General features: G+C 38.9%; 2 protein-coding genes across 6 annotated transcripts in view; both read right to left on the bottom strand.

The window, feature by feature from the left end:
• Window positions 1-19,604, bottom strand: part of AKAP11 (A-kinase anchoring protein 11) — a 47,796-nt gene extending 28,192 nt beyond the window's left edge. For 2 of the 5 annotated variants that reach the window (XM_032314563.1, XM_032314566.1), the window contains exons 1-3: window positions 18,897-19,029; window positions 5,494-5,603; window positions 257-373 (exon numbers count right to left, since the gene is read on the bottom strand). In XM_032314563.1, coding sequence (XP_032170454.1) covers window positions 257-373; window positions 5,494-5,553 — 177 coding nt within the window. In that variant the 5' untranslated portion in view covers window positions 5,554-5,603; window positions 18,897-19,029. Of the gene's footprint in view, window positions 1-256; window positions 374-5,493; window positions 5,604-18,896; window positions 19,031-19,450 lie in introns of those variants that run through there. The other 3 variants (XM_032314565.1, XM_032314564.1, XM_032314567.1) reach the window with 3 other exon arrangements.
• Window positions 19,605-25,839: 6,235 nt separating this feature from the next.
• The window catches only part of DGKH (diacylglycerol kinase eta), a 204,830-nt gene continuing 202,745 nt past the window's right edge, over window positions 25,840-27,924 (bottom strand). Inside the window, exon 30 of the mRNA XM_032314575.1 lies at window positions 25,840-26,424. Coding sequence (XP_032170466.1) covers window positions 26,393-26,424 — 32 coding nt within the window. The 3' untranslated portion in view covers window positions 25,840-26,392. The remainder of the gene's footprint in view (window positions 26,425-27,924) is intronic.

Here is a 27,924-nt window from a genome sequence, read left to right as displayed (position 1 = left end):
GACTATAGCAGGAATCATCTAATACAGTGCTGTATGTCCATGAATGTGACCAATAATGCCTATCCACTAAATTAAACGTGCTCACTATAATACACTAAGACAACTATGTTAGCCAATATTTAAAACAAGTACTTCTCATACATGTATTAATACATACAGATTTTAGGCAATTTAAAAACAGATGGTGCAGCTTTACAAAGAAGCATGAAAATACACTGTTTCAGTAGGAAGAGATATTGAAAGTATTATGTCAAACCTCAGTCAAATTGGCATGTTCATCCTGCTTTAAGCAATCCTCTGCTGATATACTGCATAGTTCCTTCTCACTCTGTAATAAAGACTTGACAGACTGGAACACATCTTCACTGAAGCTCTGAAAATAAAAGATATTCTTAATTTATTTAATTCTAAGACAAGGTGAAAGATCTTGGAGATATTCTATTTTTAAATGCAGAGTCACTAAATCTCCAATTAATACTCATTTGGCACCTGTGAATATATACAGACCTCAAATGAGCTGAGAGAAAGAACCAGCATAGGGCTTAATCATGTAGAATTCCACCTGCTCAAAACACACACATCACAGCCCAGGCATTCGACCTACCAGAAGCTCATGAGGCCCTCACTCTGGGTTCATTTACTCTTACTCCACACTAAAACCCAACAGACTGCATACCTGATTTCCAAGTCAATAGCAGAACAGAAGCAGCAACTATATAAGGAGGAAGGTGATGTAGACGCTGTAATAAGCATGCTAACAAAAGTGATTACTCTCATAAGGAAGGTGGAGATGGAAAAAAGAGATAACAACCTGAGCTAAGACTTTTCAGGGGTCCTGAGGCAGCTATATGATAAAAGGAGGGAAGGTTTTCAGAACTTGGTAGGGGAGAGGTCACAAACACAAAGGAATAGAGGGAGGAAAAAAATTACATAAAGAAAATAATAAGTATTACAGTCAGACATAAAGAGAACATTAATTTCATTCTACCTTATTCTCCTTCTATTGATCTACTGATCTGCTCTTCTATTAGAAATGTCCTGATTTCCTAATCTTTCCCGGTAGAAACTCTACCAAGCCCAAGACCTGTGAAGATTTTCCCACCCCTCAGTCATAATAAATCAAAGTTTCTACTGTACTATCTATACACTGAGATCATTTAATCCACATCACAACATACTACCATTTCTGTTTTTGTATATATTGGTCTTTCCTACCATTAAACCAAATTATTGAGCCAGAGACTATATTTGATTCAGTTTGTTTCCTTAGATTTCAGTACCTCACATACTGTAGGATATGAACTCAACAAATGTTTGTTAATTTAAAAAGAAGTTAGTGAAACTCTTTGGTTTAAAAGACAAGATACATAAGAAAACAAAGCAGTAAAGAAAAAAATATAATATTAAATTTGAATATGAATTATCAATATGAACTCATGATTCCTTAAACACATTAAAAACATTCTTTAAACTACTACATTTTTCCACTGAAACATCACAGAAGCAATGACCCTCAGTAGTAATGCACCCAGATTTTGGTTTCTAAATACCATTTTGCCAATAAAACGAATTAGAGCTCCTGGGAAAATGGTTGATTCCAAGCTGGAGGCAGAGAAAGTATGCCATCTGGGTGGGGCATCTTAATTGTGACAAAGCAAGGAAGTGCTCAGGAACTAAAGGGGTCATTTCAAAAGAACACAGCAGGAACAGGTGAAGGGAATTAAGGGCACATTTACTGTGATGAACACTGAGTAATGTATAGAAGTGCTGAATCACTGTATTGTATAGCTGAAACTAATATACCACTGTATATTAACTGTACTAGAATTAAAATTAAAAAAAAAAAAAGAAAAGAAAATAGAGGCCAACCTGAAGGAATTCCCACTGGAATTTAGGCATCAAAAGAATAAAAATGGTAATGAATTATAATAACTGGATTTTTTTTTAACCTACGAATCCATTAAAGAGACAGATAAAAGGATGGGGGAAGAACACTTGTTTACGTAAGAATGCTGAATGACAAATATGGACAGGATGACAAAATTTATAAATGCCATTTGTAAATCCCAATGTAATTACTGATTTAGGGAAAGATTATCAATGTATCCATATCACTGGGTTCAAAGCTACTGGGCAACAGGATGCTCACTCTCTCCAGGCATCACTCTACATATTACTTATTAATTGTACCAATTATAAAGGATACATGTCTTTATGTTGGCGATATTTGGTGATACTGGGTGGAGATGAAAGAAACACAATACCCAAATAAAGCATGAATCTTGACTAGATCCTAGATGAACAGCAAGGTAAAAATAACAAAGATATTTGAGACAATTAGAGAAATTTGTATATGAAATGCATGTTAGATGATGTTACTGAACTAACAATTTTTCTGAGGAGCGGTAACGATGCTGATGTTCTTAAGAGATGTCTGCAGCCAATTCTCACGTGGTCTCAAAAGGGAAGTGTTTATGTAGATGCGTGCGTGTGTGTACACGTGCACACATGTGTTTGTATACACACACAAATAGCATGGTAATGGCAAAATGTTAACTGACGGTGAACCTAAGTGAGGGGTATGTATAGTGTTCATTGAATGGATTTCTTTTCTCAACTTCTCTGCAGGCTTAAAAATATTCTAAATTTTAAATGATTCTGTTTTCATTAATGAGTGGAGGTTTTTAGGCTGAGATACAAACAACTCAAAAAGAAATTAGAAAAATATGAAATCTGAACCTAAACTATTAATATAAATTCACAACACTGAAGGAGCAATGGGCACTCCTAGTACCCAAAGTACCTGGTTTCTAAATACTAGAAGGGGTTCTTTGGAGAAAAGCCAATTCCAAGTCTGAGAAAGGGAAAGTAGAAGGTGAAACTGGGTTAATCTGTTATACTAGAAAGTAGGCAAGCAATCAAAGAATTAAGAACCTAATACAAAAGGATATAGGCACCAGCTTAGAGGGATGATGTCTGAGACTCCTTGAGCAACTTAAGTGAATAAATAACTATAAATAAATAAAAGACTGTAAAACATAGAATTTTTAAAATCCATGAATCCAGAACAATACAAATGAGCAAATGAATGGAAATAAACTCACTTGTTTATTCCACCAAATTATTAATCTGAAAATTGGTAATTCAAAGGCATTTATCCAGGCTTTATGGGAGATACTGTAGCTCATTAAGATTAATGAGGGAAGGCTTTTAAGAATTCTAGCTAATAAATGTAAAAAGAATGATAGCATTAGGAAAATCTTCATTTCGCAGCTTTTAGGAAATAACAGATTCAGGAAAGAGTCATCAAGGATACCAAAAATATTAGATAAAAAGTTGCTGGAAGGGGTGCCTGGGTGGCTCAGTGGGTTAAAGCCTCTGCCTTCAGCTCAAAGTCATGATCCCAGGGTCCTGGGATCGAGCCCCGCATCGGGCTTTCTGCTTAAGCGGGGAGCCTGCTCCCTCCTCTCTCTCTTTGCCTGCCTCTCTGCCTACTTGTGATCTCTCTCTGTCAAATAAATAAATAAAATCTTTAAAAAAAAAAAAAAGTTGCTGGAAAAAAACAAGGTATTTACACACAGCAAGTATCATCTCATAAATTATTTAATAACTAGAAAATGGAAAACACACTTTTTTTTTCTTAAAGATTTTATTTATTTGACAGAGAGAGAGAGAGAGATTACAAGTAGGCAGAGAGGCAGGCAGAGAGAAAGAGGGGCGGAAGCAGGCTCCCTGCGGAGCAGAGAGCCAGACACCGCGCTCGATCCCAGGACGCCGGGATCATGACCTGAGCCAAAGGCAGAGGCTTTAACGCACTGAGCCACCCAGGCACCCCGGAAAACACACTTTTAATATGGACATTTCTGGCAGCATTACTACTCTCATCAACTGAGCAACTCTTGCATCACTGATCACAGGAAAACCTGAAATTCTATCCTAACATCATCCTATACAGTATTCTTGCTGAAAATGTTTAACCTGAATCTAATCAAGCTTTGACACCGAACTTCTAGAGTCTGTGAAATGTAGAAGAGAGAGGAGTAAGTTAAATACAGATCTAGCATGTGGGACATTGCACAAGAAACTGGCCTGGCCTGTTCAGGAAGTCAATCTTGAATGAATGAATGAATGAATGAATGAATAAATAAATAAATAAATAAATAGAAGAAACTCTCAGACCACAAGTAACATAAACAAGTCATAAGCATCAAAGGCAACTTAAGGCTTAGGAGTCTAGACTGAATCCAAAGTGGGAGTGTAGTTAAAGGTGGGGAAGACTGCAAAAGACTTTTTATGGGTAATAAAGGAAGCCTGAGGACATCTGGGTATTGGGCATTAGGGAATTATAATTTTCTTGAATGTGATAACTGTATTATTTTTATGTGATAAGTGAATTATTGTTATGTGGGAGGATATGGTAATCCTTGAGAGAAGTACACTCAAGTAGTCAGGAGTAAAGAGACATTAAGACTGTAACTTTCAAGTAGTTCTGCCAGAAAGTAAACATGTGCGCGTGCACACGTAGAGCAAATAAAACAAAATACAGTGGACCTTTGAACATTATGGGTTTTAATTGCATGGGTGCATTTACACGTAGTTTTTTTTCAGTGAACAGTTTACTGCTATAAACGTATTTTCTCTTCCTTATGATTTTCTAATAACATTTCCTTTTCTCTAGAATTTACTGCTAAGAATATGGAATATTATACATATAACATACAAAATATGTGTCAATTGGCTGTTTAAGTTATTGGTAAGGCTTCCGGTCAACTATAGGCTATTAGTGGTAAAGTTTTGGGGGAGCCAAAACTTACACATGGATCTTCAGCTGCACAGGGGATTGGCACCCTTAACCCCCCATTACTCAAGGGTCGCTGTATTAGTAACCTTTGAATATGCGTGTTGGTACGCAAGTTTATGTTTAGGAGTGCTATGATTTTAACTTTCTGCTTGAGATTTTTCATAATAAAATGTTAGAAAAAAGAGGTCAAGAAATGGAAGGGTAACCAAATTCTCTTAAGAGAGGGTTCTTCCTCAGACTAGAAAGAGGATCAGAAATCATATTTAATTTGCTAATTATCCAGTACCTAGCACAGAACCAGTACCTAGCACAGGGCCTAGAATAAAATAAACACTCAAATTTTTATTTGCTGAATGAATAAATGAATAAAAGGCAATATCTGGGGGTAAAGGTAAAGGTACGTAAGAAAATTCATACCTATTGCTTCTATTGTTAAAAGAGGGGGAGATTTTGAGATGACAGAAAACTATCTGCTGAGCAGAAATGGGGAGGCACTGTGATCTTTGGGAAATAAAGTTGATTTACTTCATATCACTATTTTCATATATGCCAGTCTTACTAATATTATTAATTACAATATTAAGATTCATTTGAAAACAAGAATATCATACAGCTGCTTAACAAGATTTAAAAAAATGATCCACATTTTTATTAAAACTATCACTGAAAGGAATCTAATACAGTGAACTTACTCTTCTGACAGATGTTCTAGTCTTCATGTGACTGTTTCTCAAAGTCTGGAAGGTCGCCATAACTATATTGCTGTTGTATGTAATCAATGAAGAATTAATCCATAAAATACCTAAGGAAAACATATTAAAAGAAAACAACTAATTTACTGATTTTAGTGATTCAGGCAGACATTCTGTCCTAAAATAACTTCTTTAAATTCAGTCATTTAAAAATAAAAACCTTAAAATTCTGAGACATAAAAAATTATTTTAAGCAGTTTGCCCTTATTTATTGAATATCACTGCCTTTGTGTTTTGTTTTGTCTCGCTTTTTACAAATAAGAAAGTAGATGAATGTCTTAATAAGAAATCTTTGGAAATCCTTTTAAAATCTAAAATAATGAATATCACAAAAGAATCCCAGCCTTCTTGCCTCCCAAAAGGCACTCGAACCCTAGGGCCACTGTGAATGTGTGAATGCTCCACTCCTTATTTCCTGGGCAGAAAGATTTGATAATATGCAAATGAGACTACGAAATCTGTATTTATCAAATAAAATCCCATAAATAATAACAAACTCCTTATTTAGGAATCTTAAGAGCACCAATGACTAGAGTTCAAAAAATATCCAAGTGAAATGATTAAGAGTACTTAAAACACATGCACACGTACATGCGCATGCACGCACACAGATACAGAGACAAACATCTACACAGAGACCTTGGAAGAAACTCTAAAATTAAGAACTTAAACTTTTTATCAATGTCTTTAAAAAGTACCTTTGAAAGTTTAAATCAACTTGGGCATTAAGTACTCAGTATTCACATCTAATCACAGTACCTTGCCCATTCAAAATCTACTTGTGCTCATGCTATGGATACAAGGAGAACAAAGCAATACAGCCCTCTTGGGCTCAGAGACTTGGAAGGCAAGTATTTCATTATAGTAAAGAATGAGAATAGGAACTGAATTCGAAATCACTAAATAACTCAAAATCTGAATGAATAAAATTTAAGAACGGGTTTCAATCAAATTGGCCTTACCAAAAATAACCCAGTTGAGGTTTTTAAAACATCTGATTAATATAAATTTACACTATGAAGAGATACATACGCAAAACCAAACGTGAACCTACTTTCCATCAGGAAGGCAAACCAATTAAATGTTGGTGGAGTTCTAATTTTATATTCTTTCACCGTAGAGAGAAAACTGAAGTGTATATACATGCACCCACACATACGCACCTCCCTCTAGAGATTTCTAGATTGTAATTTTTAACAAAGAATTATGATGATATCCTATTCTGAACCAGAATTAATTCTAGTTGTCTCCTTAACAATAAAATGTGATTGACTAGGATTGAAGCAGGCTTGTGAAAAAGGCAAGGGAGACTCCAACAGCACAAGATAAAGAACAATATACCAGTTCTCAGAAGAGTACCATTTGTGTCCCTATTCTACCTCTCATTAGCTTTGTTTCCTCTAGGTAAATTGCAGTATCTCTGGATCTCTTTCCTCAAAGTAGATATCAACTTACTTTCTGGAGATGTTTACCGTAAGAATCAAATGGAAAATAATTTACGGGAGGTACTTCAGAAACTATACATCATAAGTAAAAGAAAAGCTAAAATATTTACTTATGGATCAAAGTGATCAAGGGGTCAAATTCTCAAAACAAGGTATAAATATAAAAGTTTATGTGGTCAAAGAAAGACAGTAATCTTTTTATTTTTCCCAGGCCAACTCTCTCCTTTTTCCCCCCAGAGTTCTCTTCAACTGTCAGAAACCCTGAGAGGCAAAGGGACTTGCCTTAAACGTTACAGAAAGCTTGTAAAATACAAAAGCCAACACAAGGGTTCCAGAAAAGCAGAATTCTCTAACGCAGCAGCTGAATCAAACGGCACCTTCCATTTGGGCAACTGTGTAATACAGATCCAAACCTCGAAAATCTTCCTCTGCTATAAAACAGTAATTCTCCTTCTGGGAATTCATCAAAGAAAGTAATGATCCTGAAGCATCTAGGATCCAAACGAGAGCTTATAAAGCACCAAGTGCTTTGCTAAGGGATTTATGCGAACGTCTCATGTAATCCTCAGGACGGGAAGAATGGTATTCCAGATTTACAATGAGACAAACTGAGGCCTGGGGAAGTTAGGCGATTCGCCCAGACCCACACAGTGAGCAGTAGAGCTGAGATTCAAATCCAAACCAAACTCTAACACCCAGGCTTCTAATGGCTCCTCTGGAGAGTGTAAAGGTTTGAAAAGCGGTTCATCACACTTTATAATAGAAATGAGCAGCCTTCTAGGTGCCAGAAACAGGAGAGTGACTGAATAACCCGGATGGGGTTCCCCATGATGCGATCGCATTCAAAACAACACTGAAGGACGGAGAAGCAGCACACACAAAGCATCTTCACTTTCTGACTACTGAAAGGGTGAAATCGGGGAAAGAGATGGGAAACAGCAATCGCCTTTGCAGCTGCTAACTCAAGTCCACAGGAGGAAAGATTACACACTGACTCAGAAGAGAAGCGGGCCAATTATCTAGATGAGCCGGTCACAGGAAGCTGCTGTGACAAGCCATGCCCCTGAAGCTCAAGAGTGACAAGGAGGCTGGGGGCGGCCAGGGTGCTCGGAGACAACATCCTGTCTGGATGTGACGCCTCTAGTTACCCCAGTGCTCTACCGACAATACTCCTGAACAGCAGACCTAGAGAGAACACTCTCTTCACAGTTGAGTACTAACGCAAATGGAACCCAACGTTCAATAGACCTATGAAGGAACACTAAAAACACAAAATAAAAAAAAAATATATATATATACACTAAAGAAAGAAAGAAAAAATCCAGATGAATATTATCATGCCACCCAAAACTCCTATTATCTATTTTCAGAATGGTACATCAGAATTTATATTAATAAGAAAGAAACTATATTTAGTTCCATATCTTCACTCATTTTGAGTCCTACTCCATCCCTTTGTCTTTAACATAAGTAAAATACTATCTCACAAAGGGAAAAATCTATCAGAGAATAATCTTTGCGACAGTCCATTCAAGTGAATCCAACCTGAGATGGTATGACTCATACTCGGGTAAAGCGGATCTTTGGAAATGAAGCAAAGACAAACGGGAGAAAGACCAACAGAGCAGGGTTACTTCACCATCTTACATAATGAGAGAGAAGGTAGTTTCAAACAGACTTCACAAGAGGGGCAAAACTACAGTATTTTCCCCTAAACGTCTTTGTGTTATGATAATAAACTTCCCACTAAATGCTTTTTTGATTTGTGCCCTGTTATAGGTAAACAAACAAGATTCCCTTGTTATGGGAATAACTAAGTGTGTTTCTTTACAGTCAAGAAAATTAAAATGAAACTAGATCATTCTTTTGAAAGATCAGAGACAGAAGTACAGATAGACAAGGCAAACAACTGAAAAGAAAGCTGGTAGAGGAGCTCAATAAAAGTACAGCATATGGGGCGCCTGGGTGGCTCAGTGGGTTAAAGCCTCTGCCTTCAGTTCCAGTCATGATCTCAGGGTCCTGGGATCGAGTCCCGCATCAGGCGCTCTACTCTGCAGGGAGCCTGCTTCCTTCTCTCTCTCTGCCTGCCTCTCTGCCTACTTGTGATCTCTGTTTGTCAAATAAATAAATAAAATCTTTTTTTAAAAAAATACAACATATAAAAACACCACCATGAAATAGGGGCCCTTGGGTGGCTCCGTCAGTTAAGCATCTGACTTCGGCTCAGGTCATGATCTCAGGGTCCTGGAATCGAATCCGATGTTGAACTCCTGCTCAGTGGGAAATGTGCTTGTCCCTCTCCCTCTGCCTCTTCCCCTGCTTGTGTGTGCATGCACTCTCTCTCCCTCCCTCAAATAAACAAATGAAATCTTTAAAACTAAACAAATAAATAATAAATTAAAAAATAAAAATACCATGAAATAAATAAAATCCCCTTAGAAGCAACCAAAAAGCAGAATGGATATTGCTTAAAATACTGAAACACCAACAAAGTCTTAAGAAACATCACAGGATAAAAACAGATGAAAGCATTAGAGAAACAATTATAGAGAGTATAGAAAACAGACATATGGGACACTTTGAATAAATTACACTTATCTTGGATCCTGTGATTTCCTTTCCTAAAATTTATCCTACATATATACTTGCACAAAATTCATGAAGATATATGTGAAAGAATGTTCACTAAAACAAAACAAAAAAACTAAAAATAATCTAGAAGTCCATCGATTCAAATAAATTATACTACATTTGTATGACTGATTATTACCAGCTGTTGGATTTAGATCAATACACAGTGATGTGACAGCATGTCCATAAAATATTAAGGTAAGAAGCAAGTTGCAGAACAGTGTACACAGTATGTGCTCCCTGCATGGCTTTAAAAAATAATTACATGCACATGCAACCCTGTGTGTATATTTGTACATGTCTAGGAGGTCGTATAGTGGATATAGACTAAACTTATGACAGTGGTCATGCATGCTGGGACTTTTTTAATATTATGAAATGTCATATAACTATAGTATGGGAAGATGATACATTGTTAAGTAAAAGAAGACAAGCTTCCACATGTTCAGAGTATCCCATTTTTGTATAAAATCTATATGACTACAAGTGTGTATTTATGTAAGCAATGTAAAAACAAACATCTACGAAATGGGTATAAACATTGTTTTTTACCTGGGTAAACACAATTAAAAGAGTTTTATTTTTCTGGATGTGCATAAGTTCTTTCATAATCAGAAAACAAATACAAGTCTTTGCCACTCTCTTCGGGCCTAAGAAATTTTTAAGTTGACATCTATTTCCTGAGCTTTTTATAGCATGAGTTAACCAAGCCAAGGAGTCTCTGAAACACCTTCCTTGTCTTCGACCAACACTCTTAACCTATCTTGACTCTCTTCCTATGGCACTGGTTCTCAAACTTCAGTACACATGTGGATCAGCTTATTTCTAATACCCCTCTCACCCCCAACGATCTAGATTCAGGTCTACATGGAACCCTGAAATCTCCATCTTTAACGAGTACTGTCTCTAGTTTCTGATTGAGAAACACCTTATCTCTCTAGCCATTACATTAGTCTCTTTCCCTAAATTTTTTCACAAGTTGTTACTCAAATGTTAACATTTCTACCCACCATCCTTGTCCTTCGTGGAACTCATTCTACCTAGTTTTCCAAGGACAGTTAATCTCTACCTTTGGTTTTAACTGTGCAAATAACTCCCTCATACCTATCTCTAGTTCAGTTCCTGCACCTAAGTTTCAGTTCCTTGGTCCAATTCTCTTTTTTCTATTTTTTTTTTAAAGATTTTATTTATTTATTTGAAAGAGAGAGAAAGAATAAGAGAGAACAAACATGAGGGGGAAGGTCAGAGGGAGAAGCAGACCCCTTGCTGAACAAGAAGCCAGATATGGGACTCTGGGACTCAATCCGGGACTCCATAATTATGACATGAGCCATCCAGGTGCCCCCCATTGGTCCAATTTTCTACCAGATATTTCTGACTAAATATCCCAGTTACTCCTAAATCAGAATGTCCAAAAATTGAATAAAACTTTCTCTCTAAACAATATTCTTCTATATTCCATTAGTAAGAGCCAGGAAACCAACTGAGCCATCAGGCCAAGCTGGATACTAGCTTTTCCCTCAATGCATACAGATTACCGTATCTAGTCAATCCCCAATCCCTCCTAAACTTCCTGCCAATCTCCCCTCTCTTTCACCAGCTGAACTGCTACTTACTCTTCATAGATCAGTTCAAGGACTTCCCTTCTTGAGGAAGACCTGGTACATCTCATCTATCCCTCTTTGCCCAAACAGTAGCCACATCCTTTATGGTCCCAGAGTGGTTTGTCCTTTACTCCTTTGGTGCCATTGTTTGCATGCTTCCTTCCTTTTGTGTATTCCTTGAGGACAAAAATGTTTTATTGTATTTGTATTCTAACATGGAAGGCAGTCAAACATCTACTGAATTAATAAAATAAAAAGTCTTTTAAAAAGAAAGTATACCTTTAAATGCTTACACACATTTCTACATTTAATGAATTATTTGTGAAAATATAAAAGTTTCCAAGAATTTCTAATTCTATAATATTTGCTAACATATTTATAATAAATGCTCCAAAAACAGGTTGGCCAAATTCTAAATGGTCAAGTGTTAAAAATTAATATTCTGTTATATATAAACACAACAAAGTAGGGAAAAATATATGAAACATGAGTTTTCAGATATCAGACAACAGGTAACCCAGGCCTATGACAGCTAAAAGAAGGGTAACACTAGCTCCTGGTTATTTCCAGGTCACAGCACAGAGAGAAGAAAGCCACGCAGTCTCACCAAGTTGCAGAGACAGAGAGATCAGAGTCTGGGAAGGCCACGAAGGCTAGAATTTGCAGGGCAGTTCACTGGAGAGAGAGCTCACAAAGACTGAAAGCATCAGAGAATTGCAGACGGGTTCTTCTAGGGTCCTTGGTCAGAAACTGATCTGTGCCAAGTAACAGAGGTTGGGGGAATAATTACCTACCAAAGAGGAGCAGGCCAAACAATACCTGGAGCCAGACAGGGCTCGGAATAATCTGCACTTCCACCAACCTGAGTGGGAAAAACCTTGTAATATGTCAGGCAAAGGATGGCCTCCATAGCACGAAATTATCTTAGTTGGGGGACTAAGCCAGCACTATACCAGAGGCTGTTCTGTAGTCACCCTAACAAAGCTTAAAGGCAATCCTCAACACAATCCAACAGGTTCCAAATAACCTATGAACCTCTACTGTGCAACACTCTTAAAAAAAAAAAAAATTCAACAAAATCAAGCAAGCAACAGCATAAAACTCAATGGCTAGCACACAGCCAAAAATTACCAGTGGAGGAGAAAAATATGACCCATAACCAGGAAGAAAAACATCATTAAGTACAGATCCAGAAATGACAAAGATGATGGAATGAACAGAAAAGATGTTAAAACTATATTACAAATATGTTCCGTATACTCAAGCAAGAAGAAAACACAGTCATAAGGAGAGAAACAGAAAATATGAAGGCCAGACCAAACTTCTAGAGATAAAAATAAATCTAAAATAAAATACATACTGGGTACAATCAACAGCAGATTAGACAGCAGCAAGAGAATGTGAACTTAAAGATATAACAATAGAAGCTATCCAGAATGAAGCACAGAGAGAAGAAACCCACAAACAAAGCAGCCACAGTGATTGTGAAAAGTAATTGGAATCCCCAAAAATGAGGGGGAGAGGAGCACTGCATGAAAACAAAATGGCTCAGAATTTCCAGAAGTTGATGAAAACTGTAAACTGACAGATGCAAGGGACATCAACAAACCCTAAGAAAAGTAAACAAAAAGAAAACCACACCAAGGTACATCATAACACAGTTTCTGCAAACTAGTGACAGAAAAACCTTAAAAGAAACAAGAGAGAAAAGTAGACATCACATACAAAGGAACAAAGAAAGACAACAGACTTCTTGGCAGAAACTATGCTGGGCCATGAATAATTGAGCAACAGCTCAAAAAAGCGTCAACTTAATGGGGTGTCTGGGTGGCTCAGTCAGTTGAGAGTCCTGCTCTTGATTTCGGCTCAAGTCATGGGTTAGATATCATCTAGGGTCCTGGGATAGAGCCCCACGTAGGGCTCTGTGCTCAGCAGGGAGTCTGCTTGAGGCTTTCTCTCTCCCTCTCCTTCTATCCCTCCCCTCGCTCGTGCATGTGTTCTCTTTCTCTCTCTCTCTCAAATAAGTAAATTTTTTTAAAAAAAGTGTCATCTGAGATACCTATACCCAATGAAAATATCTTTCAAAAATCAAAGAAAAATAAGTTTATTTAAATGAAAAAAGCTGTGAGAATTCATCACCAGCCAACCACCACTAGAATAATAGGCAAGAGAAAAACAACACCAGATGGATGTCTGAACCTAAACAAGGAATTTAGAATGCTTGAAAGGGTAAATATGAGGGTAATACAAAAGATATTTTATAGAGATATTTTCTCCTTATTTATCTATTTAAAAAATAACTATTTAAACCAAAATAATAACAGCATATAATGGGGTTTACAACATACACAAGTAAAAGGCATGACAAAATAAAGCACACAATGTGGTGGGCTAGAGTTTTAAAAAATGCTGTTCCTACAGTATACAAAAAAATGATATTTATAAGTTAAAGTTATCTCATAAACCCTAGAGCAACCATTGAAAAAAAAAAACAAAACAAAACCAAAATAATACCTCATAGGAAAACAGTGGCACAAAGGTGATGCTATCTCCCGTTTCTGCAAAATCAGGAAGCTAAGGCTCATCTTCACAGACTGCTATAAGAATGCAATTACATAATATATGTACAAACAGGACCTGATAAAGCAGGAATTGATACAGCAGGAATTCAAATGTTTGCTTCTTCCTTAGGAAGAGACTTGCCGTTTGACATAAAATCTAAAAATACCACAGCTATCAGTTATTAGTTTTCTCTCAAAACAATAATCAATCATAAAAAAAGACTAATTTGTTTATGACCTAAATGATTACCTATTAAGATCCTTGCTTCTCTAGTTTCATATATATCAACAATAAATACAGCTTTAAAAAAAAGAAAAAACCCTAAAATCTTCAGGCTGTGCTTTTCAAAATGAATACATGGCTTAGAAGTTTAAGTAATATTGTTAATCTTCTATAAAATCCCCAAGTACAAGATTATTTTAACAAAAAATATGTTCAGAATTTTAACCCAGGAAAACATCTCTTTATCAGTGGCATCTACGACATTATGAATCAAAGAATATACTGTTGAAAAGATATTTAAGTAGCTCCTGCAAATAGTAATAAAGCTCTACCCTACTCTGCCAGCAGCAGGAATGAGTGAATGGGTCTGCTTTGCCAGTGGTCCAGTGCTTGGTACCTATGAGGCATTCCTAAAAGCTTATGCAAAACCTATTAACTGATGGGATATATAAAGCATAAAAAAAAAAAAGAAAGAAGAGTGTGAAAGATAATTTTGAGGTTTCAAGCTTGGGGAGCTGGAAGAAAAGTGGAGCCTTTGCCAATTACAGGGTAATTGAAGATAGCGTTTTATGTTAACGTAGTATCAAAAGGCACCTAAAATACATACATTTAGTTGGATGTGGTCAGAGCTACAGTTGTTATTCTAGGAACCATCTATACATACAGAACTTGAACGCTGATCCTACAGACTAGGAAAGAACAGAAGATCAAGAAAATGTAAGAGGACAACCATGATAAAGGGTTGCTGGGCAGGTAAGCAAATACCACAAATATAGGGCAGCTGGAAAAGCAGGAGAAGTAGAGATTAAAAGATTTAGTATCACTGGAAACAAGAAATAGTTTTATGTCTGGAATGGTCAGTATTTAAACTCCCAAACTCCTAAGGGTGGAGATGATATTCTTCCATCTCTGAATGCTGCAGGAATCTCAATCACAGGACACAGTCAGTAGAAGTAACACCACATCATTACACTGTGCCAGTCAGGCACTGCTTAATTGCTGTTAAACAGAATTCACGGTTTTTTTTAAGATTTTTTTTTTATTTATTTGAGAGAGAGAGAGAGAGAGACACATCACAAGTAGGCAGAGAAGCAGGCAGAGGGGTAGGGGGAAGCAGGCTCCCCGCTGAGCAGAGAGCCTGATGAGGGGCTCAATCCCAGGACCCTGAGATCATGACCTGAGTTGAAGACAGAGGCTTAACCCACTGAGCCACCCAGGCACCCCCAGAATTCACATTTCTCACAACAGAAGTTGGTGTTGTTACACCCATCTTACATATAAAGAGACTGAGGCACAAAATGCTTACATAATTCACCTTAACTTACAAACCTAGAAGATTCTGTCTTGAAGGAGATCATTACCGAAAGCACGTTCAGTGTAGTACTGGGGGGGAGGGGACTCAAACGGCAGGATGTTAAAGATCCAGAGTACATTAGAGTACAAAGTACATTTCCTCCCTGTCTGTCCCCTCTGTTAGGAACTTGCAGTAAGTTCCCAGTCTAAAAAAGTACAAACTGGGGGCACCTGGGTGGCTCAGTCGGTTAAGAGGTTAAGTGTCTACCTTCCGCTCAGGTCAAGATGCTGGGCTCCCTGCTAAGCAGGGAGTCAGCTTCTCCCTCTGTCCTTCCACCCCACTGGCATTCTCTCACTCACTCTGCTTTCTCTCTCAAATAAATAACTTCTTTTTAATCTTAAAAGAAAAGTACAAGTGAGGCACACCTACACCTCTTTCTCATCCATTTTCCCATTCCCATCTTCCTCCATCCTCAGCCACAGGGACCACACAAGTTGATACCTGGGCCACAGGACTATCTTTTCAGAAATTCAGAATGAAGATATGGAGACACCTGTTGAGAAGCATGCTGCAAACACAAAGTGAGCTGCCACCACAGCAAAGCAAAGTTTCATGCAAACCGAAGTCAGAGGGAAGTAGGAACCAAGAGCTTTAAAGAGAGCCAATTTAAAAGAAATTGGAACAGACAGAGTCCAGAGTAGCAGAGACAAGACCATGGGCTCCCAGAGAAAAACTGGAACAGTAACTAACTGCCTAGAGATTTTTCTAGTTCCCAGGATCCTGAGCTGGACTTCATGCAATGGACTTCAGAGGCAGTCCTCCAACTTATGACAAATGCTTTTTTTTAACTAAGTTCATTCAAATGGATTTCTGACTCTTGCAGCCAAATAATCTTAAAGCCATTAAAAGGGGTCAAAGGAAAAAGACTGAATAAGCAGCCACTATGTGCTTCAAAATAACTTTAAGGTATTTGACTCTTCACCATCAGGGGTGAGGAAATGGAGGCTCATCTATATTAAGTAGTAGTCTGCCTTACTCCAAGGCCCAAACTCTATATTTTGCCTCATTTTCATTCAAGTTACATCCCATCTATTCCAGACGACCATGCCACTTAATTTTTTTCTCATGAAACATTCTCAGAATAATCCAAAAATGTTAACTTTTCACCTTTTAACCTGTTCAGCCTCTATACACTTCAACCACCTTTACTCTATTTGGTAAGTATTTAACAATAAAATGACGTTGTATATGCAAATATGAGCAGCAGAATAAAAACATTCAGATCCTTTTGGTCTGTTTTGAAACTGAGTATTTTTCTTTCCTTTCCCTACCTTACCAGTTGATACACCCTTAAGTCAAGCCCAAACTAAGTGTAGCTCTTTTCCTGACCTGTCCCACCTTCCCTCCCTCCAAGTGGTTGACGTTATTACTAAAGTGCAGGCCACCTAACAGAAAAAGAATACATTCAGCTTAGCTAAATAATTATTCTACCTAAAACTACTTCATTACTTTTCTTATTGTTTAAAGATTTTATTTTTAAGGAATTTCTACACCCAATGTGGGGCTCAAACTTACAATCCCGAAATCAAGAGTCATATGCTCCACCAACTGAGCCAATGAGGCACCCCCCCTTCAATTATTTTTCAAAAGCAAGACAAAACCGACAAATATCTACATGCTAAAATCTTGAAATCCTTACCAAAAGGCTATAAAGACTAGCAAAAAATTCTATTTTTCTCTCCCTGAAAATCTGTTTGCCAAGATGGAATGATAGGGAACTTTTAAAATCTAGACCAGTCTCTTTTGCCCATTCTCAAAAAGATATTCCCTAAGTTTTCCACATTTTCTTCAAGAATGTAACAGAACTCCACTGCCTATTTAAATAAGTGGCAATTTCCCTAAAAATGACCTATAGAGTAACATCTGGCTTGATTTCTTTTACAAGATAGTAAATTTCTGGAATTAAAAAAAAAAATTTTAATGTACTATCCTTCTGCTAGCCTCTAAAGGTAAAGGAGGATTGATTGATTGATTGATTGATTGATTTAAGATTCTAGATTTATCCCAGAATTTAGAAACTAAAGAAGCTCTTACTGTGGGTTCAGGGTCTTCGGCAAGTCCCCTATCCTCAACAACTCAGAAATATCACTTGCCTAGAAGTATACTTCTAGGCCCTTAGAAATACTGCAGTTATCAGGGTACATCCACTAATCACTAGTTACCAATTCAGCCTGGGAATCCATTTGTTCTGACTGCCTTAAATTCTTTGATCTCTCATAAATTGCTCTGCTACTCACAGCCACAACTAACAGTGAAATTCACTGTCAACCCTGGGTATTTCTGCCAGAAGGAACACAAGAAAGTAAGAAAAACCATGGTACTACTCAAAAAAGGTAACCAGATGTTTAAAAGGGTTCATTAAAATGCACTATTTTAACTGACACTATTCATGCCAGGAACTGTGTTGCTAATTACTCTAAAATCACAAACAAGACATTAAAACAATCCTTGCATTACTGAGTACCTTATATTTTGAGTACTCTGTATTTTCTGAGTATTTCCAGACATGCCAGAATCAGTGTCAGTCAATATAACTGTAACATCCCTCACACGGTGGGAAGAAGCCAAGGAAACCTTACATGTTTTGCGAGGGACTGAATAATTACAAGGCTGAAAAGAGAACTAGAATTTTTAACTCTGATTTGCACTAAAGCCATTAGGTACGTGTCAACTGTATTTCTTGGCCTGAAATTTTCTTAACATCTTAAGCCTAAACCACCTCCAGTTTAGTAAGATTTTGGAAGAGACGGAAAGCAGAATTGCTAGCAAGCTATACCACTGCCATGGTTTAGACTCCACTACCACTGCCATTTTACGAACGTGTTTAATACTTCGGTCACATCCACTATTTTCGTGCAAAGCAGAGTAGGTGCCTGGTATGATAAAAGCATACCCAATCCATTCAGGATATGGATGGCCAGCATTTAACCATTAACAACAAACAGCCCCAGAGAAAATGTGACAGCAAATCCAAACACCAACATTCCGAAGAGCTGCTTGACGCCTTCCGTTTCTGTCTCAAGATTTGGGTTGCGCCTGGTTCCACGGCTCTGGGGTTCTGACAGCGAAGGATGCTGCTCGGGGACAAAGTGCAACGTCCTCCTCCAGCACAAGCTCCGGTGCGCGCACCACCAACACAAACTAAGCACACGCTCCGCGACGCACCGAAGATACCCGGCTCTGAAGACCGTCCTGGGGATGGGAACTGAGCTTGTCATTCAAAGGGGCCGCAACTCCGCCACCACACTCTGGACCCCAAGGGACCCGTCTCGAGCCCGAGGACACCCCCTCCCCCCAGGCCCGGTGCTGCGGGCTTCCTTCCACCGTCCAGCTCCTGCCGCCCTCCTCCCACCCCCGAGCCAAGGCGCAGCTCTGGGCAGCCCCGAAATCAGAGCAGGGACTGCGGGCCGGCGGAGAGGCTGGGGCACCAGGGGACGGACCGCTCCACCGACCGCGGCCCCGCACCACGCCGCCACCCCGGCCAACGCGCGGCTTACGCTGCGGGCGGATCCGCAGCCGCCTCACCTGGGGGCCGCAGGCTCCGCAGCTCACAGGCATGTCACCGGCCCGCAACGACCAGTCGCGCGAGCCGCTGAGCAGGCGGGCGCCCCCTCCCGCACCGGCCCCCGGCCCTCCCCCCCTCCCCTCCCCGCGGCCCGCCCCCGGACTGCCCACCCCCGGCTTCCGCCGCCGCAGTTCCAGTCAGCAACACCACCTAGTCCCCACGCCTCCCACTCACTCTCGCGAGAAGTTGCGGCACCTCTCGCGAGAAGAACTCTGTGACCAAGCCCGCGCAAAAGTGGGTGGGCTTTTAAAAAATGAAAGGAGCTGGAAAAACCTTCCCACGTGCTCTGGGGCAGCTAGCGGATCGGCCCCGCGCGTCACGTGACGGGCAGCCGGCCTCTCTATTGGCCAGAATCTGCTCAGCCGTGGGAGCTTTAAACGCCTGGCTGACCTACGAACCTGCGGCGAACGTCTTGCGCGCTTCCTGATCCGTTACCTTGGAAACGGTTTAACCCTTTCCTCTGGCAAAATACCAAAGCGTTGGCTGGCCCGGCAGGTTTGGTTTCAGGCCCTACTTCCTTCCTTTCTTTGGACCCCTTGGTCTTACCGCCTGGGGTCTGCTGGGCTTCTTCGCCACAGGCTAGCTTTGCTGTCTTCCGACTGCCAGGGCTCTTTCCAAAGCGGCAGTCTCGTCAGATCTGACGGCCCAAGGAAGGCTCATCCTTTGGGGTAGCTCCGCCCCTTCTCCCCAGCATCTCTAGGGAGGACCACTCACAGCGCACCAGGCCGACCGCCCCATCCAAACCTCAACAATTAGCATCAAGGGATCTCCGGGCCCTAGTGCTCACCCTTACCAATTCACGCGGTATTGCGATCAGGAAGTAAAGTATTGGTCATGGAGAAACCAAGCCCCAGACGATAAGCTAATGTGTGATTATTTACATTTAGAATCCTAAGGCCTAACCCAGTCAAGGTGTACAGTCTCCCCACGGACATCTAATCAAGGGTGGAAATACCCGATAGATGAGAAAGACCTTTTGAAGTTTATCCTCATTATGAGTTTTGTACTGTTTGGGGGGGAGGGGGGCAGGGAACAACGGGTGCATTCTTACGTTCACGACTTCATTCAACAAATTTTTGTTGAGCTACTACAAATGTTAGACACTACTCCAGGCCGTCGATTGAGCAGTGATGATGACAAGTGAGTCTAGGTTCTAGAGTGCTTATGGGGAGGAGGGGTGAAAGAAGAAATGTTTGTTGGCGTCAAGCTCAATGCAAGGAAAATACAGTAAATGATGTGATAGTGATTGTGATTGGGTGGCTGCTTGAGGGGCGGAACTTTGGGGGAGAATCTTAGGGAGTGATTTGCATAACAGGCTTGCAAACCTCAGAGGGAAGGGCATCCCAGGCAAAGGAAACAGCTAAGTCAGAGGCCTTAAATTGGCTTGGAAGGGGAAAATATGAGACAGTTAAGAAGAAATAAACCTGGAGAAGAAAACAAACATAGGCCACAGCCTGCAAGACTTTGTAAGCTAAGAAAGTAATAGTTGGGAATTTAAATGCAGGGGAAATCTTCGGAAAATTCTGAAGAGGGAAGAGACATCTACGCTTTACCCTTTTGTGTTTAAAGCTCTCCCCTGCAGAAAATTGATTTTAAGAAGGTCACAGAGGAAGCAAGGAGATTAAGACTTGTAGTCCAAGAGAGCCAAAATCCTGAAAGGCTTAATTTCCAATGACCTTGACATTGCTTTTCTATAATCCATTAGGTCAGAGCCCTGGTGATGTTTGCTCCCTTTTGTTAAAAACATCTGGATACATCTTCAGGTACTGCTATTTAATTACAGTAAGAGAGATAAATGGAAATTTTTTTGTTACTTGGGAGAATGAACTTCCCAAAAGGAAAGTCACCTTTGATTTTTTCCCTCCACATACACCACTCAGATAACCACCTCTTCTGTCTATTCCCAAAGTTGGTTCTAGAGAATTAAAAAAACAACATAAAGTGATGTTCAGTGCAGATATTTATTTCTAAGTATAAAATTTTAAAAGACAGAGGTTGAAGGCTAGAAAACTGAAAATGTTTCCCTACAAGAAACAGAAATCAGGGGACAAATTCCAACTGGAAGACCTCTCATTAACTGGTAAAGCAACCAAATCAAGGTTCCTTATCATTCCTGAGTGTCAGATTCCTCATACATAAAACAAGACAATTTAACTAGCCTACACACGGAGTGGTTAAGCTTGAATTACACTTTGGCATGCAGGCACCAGTAAGACGGAAGCTGGAAAGGGAAATGAAATTTTTGTAAAATCTGAGAGTCAGCAGCACAAGCCAAATGAAATTGGATGTGCCTGCGCTTGAACACACACACACACACACACACACACACACACGTACACACCAGCTGAGGAACTATGAGACTGGTTAATACAGATACCAGGAATGCTTCCCTAAGAAATCTTGGCCCTTTCAGAGTGTGAAAACAGAAGCATTGCCACCTGCTCAACCTCATATTCCCTGTAGCTATTTTGAATCTAAGTAGTATTTAATAAATAATGGTTCACATATTCCCCATCGAGATTGAAGAAATAGAAAATAATTCAAGGATCGGAGGTAACATTTTAAAGTTAAGCTAACATTTTAATTCTAATGAAAATAAGATTTCAAGAAACATTTTGGGGTTACTTTTCAAAAGGAAAAATGCTAAAAAGAGAAAAGGCATTATTTTAGCAAATTAAGACCTTTTTTTTAAATGCTGAAAAAAATGGGAGTGCTCTTTTCAGTTCTGTTTGCAGTCCTCATAATGATTAACCGAAACAGCTGCTTGGTACTGCTAATTTAGATGAACAATGGGCTCAATTCTATCATTCTAACATGTATTAATAGAGCCATATATCCTCCTAACTCACCCTAGCAAGACAGTCATTGTGGTGTCTTTTGTAACTACAATTATTTGGAGTACAATGAATATGAAGCAAGAGAAATTTAGGATTGAGATGCATTTCTACAGATGTCCCTAGTGCCTGGATTCTCTTTAAAATTACTTTCTGTTTTAACAGCTTTATTGAGATATAATCCACATACCATATAATTCACCCTTTTTAAAGTGGGCAATTCAATATGTTTTGGTATATTCCTGGAGTTGTGCAATCATCACAAAAATTTAATTTTAGAATAGTTTTGTTTCCCCTAAAAGAAAGTCCATACCTATTAGCAGTCAATCCCCCACCTCACACCCAGCCCTGAGCAACCACTAATCTACTTTATGTCTATACATTTGCTTATTCTGGACATTTCGTATATATGGAATTACACAACATGTAGTCATTGGTGTCTCCATTCACTTAGCATAATGTTTTCAAGAGTCATGCATATAGCTTATGTCAGTATTTCATTTCTTCTTATTGCCACATGATGATTCCATTGTATAGGTAAAGTGCATTTTATTTATCCTTTTATCCATTAATAGACCTGTGGATTGTTTCCATTTTTTGGCTATTATGAATAATGCTGCTTTGAGCATTTGTATACAAGCTTTGTGGGGATGTTGATCATTCTTTTTTAATACTTGAAAATAAAATTTATCTAGTTTACAAAATCCATATTTCCTTTCCCAGCACAGTTACTTCGCTCCTAGCTTTGTCTTTCGTGCCTGCTATTTGAAGTACGTGCTCTCTCCCATAGGGCTGGCATTTCTTCTTGGGAAGCTCCTATCGACAGTGTCACTCCTGTTTAAAAAACTTCGGTGGTGTCTTATGATTCCAGCTGTGATCTACATTACTCTATTCTGCTATTAGTTCTCCCTCTCAGAAAGTCTTTCTTTCACTTTCTCAAAATAGGGCCAGACCCTCTCTGCTTTGGAGCCTTTCCAGGAGGTTTTCCTTCAGCATCAGTGTCTTCCTCTGTCTACCCCTTGAGCCTCTGGATGCCTGTGTCTCCTTCAGCATTCAGCTGTATTCTCTTTTCCTTAAGAACTCTTGTCCTAAATCCCCAGACTAGGTAAGCTCTTCCCCATCTGGACTCTACTTTTTCTTCAATGCATTTATCAGCTTATAATGATCTTTATTTGATTGATTATTTGGTCTTTCCCTATTCTTTTCCCTCATAGAATCCACGAGCAGGAACCACATCTGTTTTTACTTACACATGCCTGGCACATAGTGTTATTAGTTACTTAATAGCTGTTCGTTGGAAGGAAGGAAAGAAGAAAGGGAGGAAGGAGGAAGGGAAGGAAAGGAAAAAAAGAAAAGAGGAAGGGAGGTATCCTCAGAGCTTATTCCATGTTCTATTTTTCTCTCCCTTGCTAAGCAGTTCAAATAAATTTCTAGGCCCAAGATGGCACTGCTCATGCCCAGGGTACCACCTCGGCAAACCAAAACTTAAATAACTTTCCTGTCTATGTAAATGTTCCACAAGACCAAAATGACAGTATATCTGGTCAGCCAATCCCCCCAGACGAAGCCAGCTCTGGGCTCTATCCTTATTTCTTTGTTCTTTCTCAGCTCCAAACAAAGTTGACTATGTGGCCCCAGCCAGTAAGATATTTTCTGTTTTTCTTGTTCTTGTCCTTGTTTGTTTGTTGTTTGTTTGTTTGTTTGTTTGTTTCCCTTCATTCTAGAAAAGCTTCCTGATTTCTGCCCCACTTCGCAGCTCTGGAGACGGTCCACTTAATGAAGTGGGAAAGAAAGTTTCTTTATATCACCCAAATTGTTTCCTTTAATCATTTTCTAACCTTAGGAATCTTCAGTAAAGTCTTGCTAAATCTTATAAATCAAATCTGCTCTGTGGCAAGGGGGTTTAATGGCAGGCCTGTTCTATGCCTGGGATCGTGTAGGAGCCTGTGCTCTCTACAGAAGGGTGTGTGGAGAGACAAAAAACAGTGGTGTACTAGGGAGCCAAGGCACCATTGTGACAAGTCAGAGAACACAGGCTCTGTCTAAGTGCACCTAAAATTGTGCTGGGGAACATCTCACATGTCCCCAGGGAACATTTTAGTGAGCTAATTTCTAGTAATCAAGTTGGTAGTGTCTCCTCCAAAGTAATTTTGCTATTTAATAGAAATGTTACTTTCATTTGTTTACATAGTCTAATGGAGCCAAGACACTTGGGTTATATACCCATGAAAGAATTATGAATGTTCTGTTTGAACAGCAAGTTTGAATGATTTGTTCTAGATCATGTTGGAGCACTAAATGCCATAGTTCAGACTAAAATTAGCTGGTTGTCTGGTTCCACCTATCAGTGGAACTAAGCATGCTACACAAAGCTAGCCTTTCGGCTTAATCCCCCGTAATGACCTTTCGACTACAAAGGCAGGCATCATCTTTCCCCAGGAGCTTTACACAAGCAATCTCTGACAGCCAGAAGCAGATTCCATGTCGCTTCCTGTTGGAAAACTTGAGTCTCCCTTTGGCCCACTCGCTGAATTCCTGTTTCCTGCCTGAGTGATGGCCCCAGCTGGCAGTTCTTGTAAGAGAGGGAAGTGGAATCTTTTTGTCACAATGCTCAGTTTTTGGATTTTGGTTTTTTCTTTTGTGATGATAAATCCATACACACTCCTGCTGCAGAACGAGGGGCAATACAGGAAAAGATAATGGGGCAGACCACCTTTTTTGGAGGATGCTTACATTATTTAATAAGCTAATGTAAAACATTCTGAAAGTGGAAAAATGTGGACGTTATAATTTCATTAGTCATTTAATCATGTAAAATGCTTTTTAAATGTAAAAGATAAGTTATCTCATCATGCCTTTGTCTTAAAAGTATGTATATTATAGTGGGGTCTGATATTCTTCCTAACTTCCTAACATACTTTACCAAATTCTTTTGTAGTGAATCTCTTGAAGGACAGAAGCATATCTCAACCATTATAACATGATATGAAGTGATGGTTTCATATATCGCAGGTCTTCATTAAATGCCCAGTGACTTCTAAAATCACAACTATAGTTATTAGCAAATAGTACAGATGATAATTCAGAAGTGCCACTCCAAATTAAAGACTTCTGAATTAGCAAAATAAATTTGAATGCTGTTCAAATTCATGCTCAAATAGAACAAGTCTTCTGATTTAAATCATCATAGTTATAGCTAAAATTACTGACTTAACTTCCAATAAGTAAAATACAGATGTGCTGTATTTTAAGAAAATGTAATATATTATTGTCTGAAATTCAGAAACAATCATGCATAAATGTAATTACTTCATAAAAGAGTCCTAATGATATCACTGCCCTACTGACTTCAAATTGTTGGTACAGAGTTAGTTATAAAATAGAAGCACAGGCGCCTGGATGGCTCAGTCATTAAGTATCTGCCTTCAGCTCAGGTCATGATTTGAGGGTCCTAGGATCAAGCCCTGCGTTGGGTTCCCTGCACAGTGGGGAATCTTCTCCTTCTCCCACTCCCCCTGCTTGTATTCCGTCTCTTACTGTCTCTTTGTGTCAAATAAATAAATAAAATCTAAAAAACAAAACAAAAAAAAATAAGAAGAAGCACAAAGTTTTATAAAAAAGCTTATGTTATAGGGTGCCTGTGACCTGTAGTTGGAGGAGTTGTGACTCTTTCACTCATGACCCAGAAGTCCTGAGTTCAAGCCCTATATTGGGTGTAGAGATCACTTAAATAAATTTTTAAAAAAACAAACAAATTTATGTTGCAGACATTTCTAATTCAAAGAAGCAGAAATGTAATTGAACATTTCAAAAGCCTTTAATATAAATAAATTGTAACTGCTTTAATTGACAAAAAAATATTATACACAACTTCAGAGAAATGTCTTTGCAAAGGTGAAATACACTTCCTTTTCGTGTAAGCCAATGGCATATATGCTTACTACTTAAAAAAAGATATTAGATAACTTCCCCTGGATTAGTTATCCAAAAGGCAAGGGAAGTACTTTGAATATTGTCTTAAACTTATGACAAGATAACAAAGATCCCAGAACAAGCTGTTCCCAGGTCTCTCATTCCTCATTGTTTGGCTGCTTTGCTTTTCAAATGAAACATTAACATGCAGATAAGAATGTCTATTTATTAGTTAACTCACATGAAATTCAACAGAAATGTCCTTCTGTGATTAGATCTTTAAAAGTAGGTAATACTCAACTCATGCGGAGCATAAATATTGCATGCCTACTTATGGGTCAGGAAGCATTAAACGCTGTGATAAGAATCTAGGCTGTAAAGTAGCAGAACTTTCAAGATACCTTGAATCCTTCCTGGGCTTTAGGGAATCTGTCTTCTACTTGATGTTTTAAGCCCTTAAACTATGTTAGAGAGGTGTAGTGTATCCCCATGCTAATGTTGATTCTTATTTGTATTTATATGTATATTTCCTGGGATACAAATTGGAACATCCTGGAACAAATTGGCTCCCATTCCCCACAATGGAACTTGTGATGTCAGCAGGCAACCTTGTGCAGGACAGAGTTGGTTTCCTCAGAGCCAGTCCTCATGAGCTCTCACGTAGCTGACTACCTCTGGTTTCTGCTTCACTGGCCTACGTCATTTCATGGTTAGGACGATCTCCTTTCTCTGTAGTATGTGGCTGCCAAAGCACAGCAAGAAGTGCAACCTTAGGCCACATGAAAGCCAGGATGCTTGCAGAACAAAAGAGAACAAAAGAGGTAGCCCTCCTTAAGCTTGTTCAGTCCACATCTGCATTCAGCATCTGAAATGTGACCAGAGGGGAGGGGACTAGAAAATACGAATAGGTTAAACTGAACCTGTGTGGATTTCACCAGGAGAAGGGAAAACTCACAGGGATAGAATAAACTTCAGTTGAAAGGCTACAAAAAACATCTTAGGCTTTTGTTCTTCCAGAGGAAAGGATGTGAATTTGGGTTCAAGTATCCAAGGGGGAAATAATCAGCATTGGCTTAAAATGAAAAAGGTTATCTTTATGAACAGTGGGTATCAAATTTCTTAGCATCTATACAATTTATTTTTAAAACACCCTTTGAGAGCCCAAATATTTAAGGTCCTAATCTCTTTTTCATATTCTACTCCTACCTCTAAATTGATTTTAAAATTCTTCTTGTGAAAGTGTGTCCTTATCTCACATTTGATGATACAGGTTGCTATCCTTATCAGTTGCTGTAATAAGATTCTTACAAAGATCTTGTTATCTTGAAACATCACACCTATAGACAGAGTATAATAGGTGTAACAAGATTCCTACAGAACTTCTATTTAACAGTTTAATGGGCTATAATTTTCTCTCTCTCTTTTAGCTGCTCAGCAGCTATTTTGAAATTGCCATATAAACTCCTGATGAAAATAGGTGTGCCATAAAATAAAGTCTGATAAATCTTTGTGTCTGGCTTGAGGAAATGTCATTCTTTTACAGGAAACAGAAGTCAACATTTTATAAGGTGCTGCTTGGGTTTTGGTTTCAAATCCTGTGCCATTCAAACTTTAATATTTGCCTGCCTTTTTTCATAACTTTTAAAATTATCATGAACAGTTCTTCTTCTGCTGTACTCTTTATGTAATTTTAAGAATTCTCAACTAAGTTCCAGGAGGAACTGAAGTCCTCAGTTGAAGGCTGCTGAAATGTCCATTGTGTTACCAATTTTTAAAAAGTTTATTATTATTATTATTTTTATTTTTATTTAGTAATCTCTATATCAAATGTGGAACTCAAACTCATGACCTCAAGATCAAGAGTTGCATGCTCTTCCAACTGAGCCAGCCAGGCACCCCATCCTATTTGATTCTTAATCATTATTACCTCTCCACACCAGATACACTAAAGTGCTTGCATTTTACCTGGTCTCAGTAAAGTCAATGCTGTTTTCTGCTAGAACATCCTCTCATTAAAACGTGACTGGACGGGGCACCTGGGTGGCTCAGTGGGTTAAAGCCTCTGCCTTCGGTTCAGGTCATGATCCCAGGGTCCTGGGATCGAGCCCCACGTTGGGCTCTCTGCTCCGCAGGGAGCCTGCTTCCTCCTCTTTCTCTCTCTCTCTGCCTGCCTCTCTGCCTACTTGTGATTTCTCTGTCTGTCAAATAAATAAAATCTTAAAAAAAAAAAAAAAAACAACGT

This window comes from Mustela erminea, chromosome 15 (genome assembly GCF_009829155.1).
Source record: "Mustela erminea isolate mMusErm1 chromosome 15, mMusErm1.Pri, whole genome shotgun sequence".
Classification (NCBI taxonomy): domain Eukaryota; kingdom Metazoa; phylum Chordata; class Mammalia; order Carnivora; family Mustelidae; genus Mustela; species Mustela erminea.
Note: the sequence above shows the minus strand (reverse complement) of the source record. Positions and strands in the feature narration are given on the sequence as shown.